Source organism: Pinus tabuliformis, chromosome 3_2 (genome assembly GCF_031772625.1).
Source record: "Pinus tabuliformis cultivar Carrire ecotype Pingquan chromosome 3_2, CPIR1, whole genome shotgun sequence".
Classification (NCBI taxonomy): Eukaryota; Viridiplantae; Streptophyta; class Pinopsida; order Pinales; family Pinaceae; genus Pinus; species Pinus tabuliformis.
This window is the reverse complement of record NC_142302.1, coordinates 899,966,629-899,969,773: the sequence shown is the minus strand read 5'-3', so window position 1 is coordinate 899,969,773 and position 3,145 is coordinate 899,966,629. Positions and strand designations below refer to the sequence as shown.

At 38.3% G+C, this 3,145-nt stretch overlaps 1 protein-coding gene across 2 annotated transcripts; it reads left to right on the top strand.

Moving 5' to 3' along the window:
- Window positions 1-259: 259 nt before the first annotated feature.
- LOC149183523 (uncharacterized) lies at window positions 260-2,464 on the top strand. Of its 2 annotated transcripts, XM_089418758.1 has the most exons (4): window positions 261-495; window positions 1,051-1,202; window positions 1,883-1,951; window positions 2,239-2,464. In XM_089418758.1, the coding sequence occupies exons 1-4, from the start codon at window positions 397-399 to the stop codon at window positions 2,240-2,242; spliced, it is 324 nt and encodes a 107-aa protein (XP_089274884.1). In that variant the 5' UTR covers window positions 261-396; the 3' UTR covers window positions 2,243-2,464. The 2 variants fall into 2 exon arrangements, with proteins under 2 accessions (XP_089274885.1, XP_089274884.1); XM_089418759.1 differs by lacking the exons at window positions 1,883-1,951; window positions 2,239-2,464 and adding an exon at window positions 1,295-1,625 and having other exon boundaries at window positions 260-495.
- Window positions 2,465-3,145: the final 681 nt, after the last annotated feature.

Genomic DNA, 3,145 nt, shown 5'->3' with positions numbered 1-3,145 from the left:
TCCATCTGCTAAATGTCTCCTCTGAGACATCTGTAATGCTGTCTGTTATATTATCTTAATATAATTTATCTTGATTTTTTCCTCTGAAAAAAATGGTTTCTTAATGTTGTGAATTGGACGAAGAGATGGTTAGAAGGGTAAGCCAGAGCATCATCATTTTGAAAAATAAGAAAAAAATGGAACCGAAAAAACAAAAAGCACACCGCTAATAATAGTGTACTGGGTGTTAAAATATCATGAAACTACATAAAACCAAAAAATGACGAGAAAAACCTCATGCTTTATGCATATTCATTCTCTCATTCTACCGTTCGCGCTACAAACTTTCGAAAGAGCCATCTAGCTCGATGATACTCCCGAGTCCCGACGGATTTGAACTTCGAAACTACTGCAGTGATGGAAGGCGAAAGCAAGCGGCAGGATGTGATTCTACAGACAGTATCTCAGGCTTTCGCTCATAGGCTTGTGCTCTATGCAACTTCTCCAACTCTGTTGGTAAGCATTTATTCACTCTGCCATATCGTAACAGCATTTAAGCCTGTCTGGGCTCTGCCCATGTAAGTTTTCTTTGAATTCACATATGTTCTGCTTTGTACCCGGATGGACGCTCACTTCATTAACTCCAGCACGAACCTACCCATACAACTATGATTGCATTTCAATTCCTCTCCAGCTCTCCCTCAAGCAACATTTTGCACTGTGATTTCTGATTTGTTGGAATGCCTCAATCCAACAGAAAGTCATTGTTTGGTTTATCCTTTGCCCTTTTTATTTGTATATATTTGTGATCAGATCTTCCAAGTGCCCTACCCCAATCTCAGAATATTACAATGCATTCTAAGAAGATCCCTTCGTCCAAGAAGTTGTGGGTGGGTACAGAAAACCCACTTGCACGGGCTAAAACCAAAAGGTGAAACGTGTTTCCGGGGAATTTGAACCTTGTGGATACCCATTGACAGTCATTGTCTGTTTTTGTTTCTTTAAGTGATAAAGACTGTTGATCTCGCCTTAATCATTCAATTAAAACCCAAATTCACTGAGTTATTGCAGGCTTTTCCTCGAGAGAATGGCTTCTGTGATAGTGCCGAGGAATTGGGCTCCGTGGAATCGGAATACAATGGGCCATGTTTGGTTCTGCTGCGGAATTGCAGAGTACCACCTCAAGAATTTGAACAACATATTTTATGTACTTTTCTTCGAGGGTTAGTGCAGTTTTCTGTCCCTGAATAACATTCAAAGTCTCAATATGTTCTCTGCTTATGTGATTTTGATATTGATGGGATGACATTTTCAGTGGCGGCCACTGGATAAGTCCTTCGAGTTTGAACAACTTCCAATGTGTCAGTATGCATGTTTTTTAATCTCACGAGCATATCTTTGATCTGTTTTTAGAACTTTTCAATTATGTTTATCCTGGCCTATGGGGCATTGGTTCATCGGTGAGATCAATGGAGTGTTAGGTCGTCGTCCAGTGTATGAGTTTCAAAGGATGGCTCAGTGTTTGTCCCCTGCAATTTTGGCAAAATAACTACAACATCGTCGTCCAGTGTATGAGTTTCAAAGGATGGCTGAGTGTTTGTCCCCTGCAATTTTGGCGAAATAACTACAACATAGATCTGGCATCTAACCTGAAGAAAGTTCACTCTTTGCAGGGCGCTCCTCGGAGCATGTTTCTTGAAGCAGTTTAAAAATAAATAAATTTGACTATCCTTTCAATGTTTTGGAGTCATTACATGCACATGGAATATAAGCCTCAAGCGGCACTGGTGGATTGGTTTGAGTTCAGGGAAAATATACTTCTTTATTGTTTTGTTAATTATTTGACAAGTCATGTTTGCCATGGTTCAAATTTTGATTGGCTTCACTTTCTGCTGTTCTCCAGGTATATTATGAGGATGTACTGGTGCCAATATGTTGTCTCCAATAAAGTTCAGATGGTATCACACATCAGGTCATTGATAGAAATTCTGAGTCCGAGTTCTAAACCTTGGGCATGCAATAAAAATGGTATAATAGAGGACTGAGAGGAGGGTTAGTATTGACATAGATAAATGATGACACAAAGATGAAAAATACAAGATGATAAGTTTACAAGAGGTTAAAATGTTCAGTTTTTGTTTCCTTTCAAACTCTATTTCAGTGCACCACAGTTAATTCTAGTAAGTGCAGCATGTGGGACAAAAATGGAAGTTTATGATTAGATTGTCTAACAATGATTCTCCACTGGTTTACTTGCAGATGAAGAAGTGCAGGAAAAAGTCTTTTCTAGATCGGGTGGTGCATTTGATTCTCAGGATTCAACTTTATTGGATTGCAAAGCATTATTAAAACTAAAATTCAGATTACAGACCCATCCTAGAGCACTTGCAGAATCTTTATTGGATGAGCTGCCAGAACTTGAGTGCAGTCTTCATGGGTTTACACACAGTATATATGTGGTTGAGATTGATGGAACCCTTCACTATGGATTAGGCATTGGCTCAAACATGTATCTACCAGGATCCAATAGGGAGGCTCTTTCAAAAGGCTGTGTATCCAGAGCTTCCACGAAAATAGAGGAGGCACTACATGTTGCTGACTTGAAGTTACACCGAAGCATGCTTGGTATGCTTAACCTATTTGTTCTAGTACCCTGCAGTTTTTTATATGTGTGTAATGTCATAGAGCATGTGAGATGAGATAAATTGCACATGGAGAATTTTTTCAGTTTTTCATATTTTGATGGCCAAAGAATGTTGTTTAGCTGTGCCTAGTTTGATAATTCAACAAATATGCAAATAGAAATTGTATGATTGGGAAGCTTTCATGCCTAAATGGTCTTTGGTGTATGGTTTATCTTGAATCCTTCACATGCATGGATGTCCATCGTCTGAGATTCTTCTATGAGCTTCATTTTTTTATGCTTATTGGTTTCTATAAAAGGTGTCGTTTCATGATGTTTGTCTTACCTCTTCATAGTTCTCAAATATAGGATCACATTTGATTCATAAGAGAGACTTCTTTTTAACAGTTTTCTTATATTCCATTCCTCATTTGGAGTTATTATCCTCCCAAAAACAATATTACATAATTTTTAATGTGAGTTTTAAACCTGTTGAAACTGTAGCTTGGAAGGTGATTTTGCATTGGTCAGGTGCCATGACAT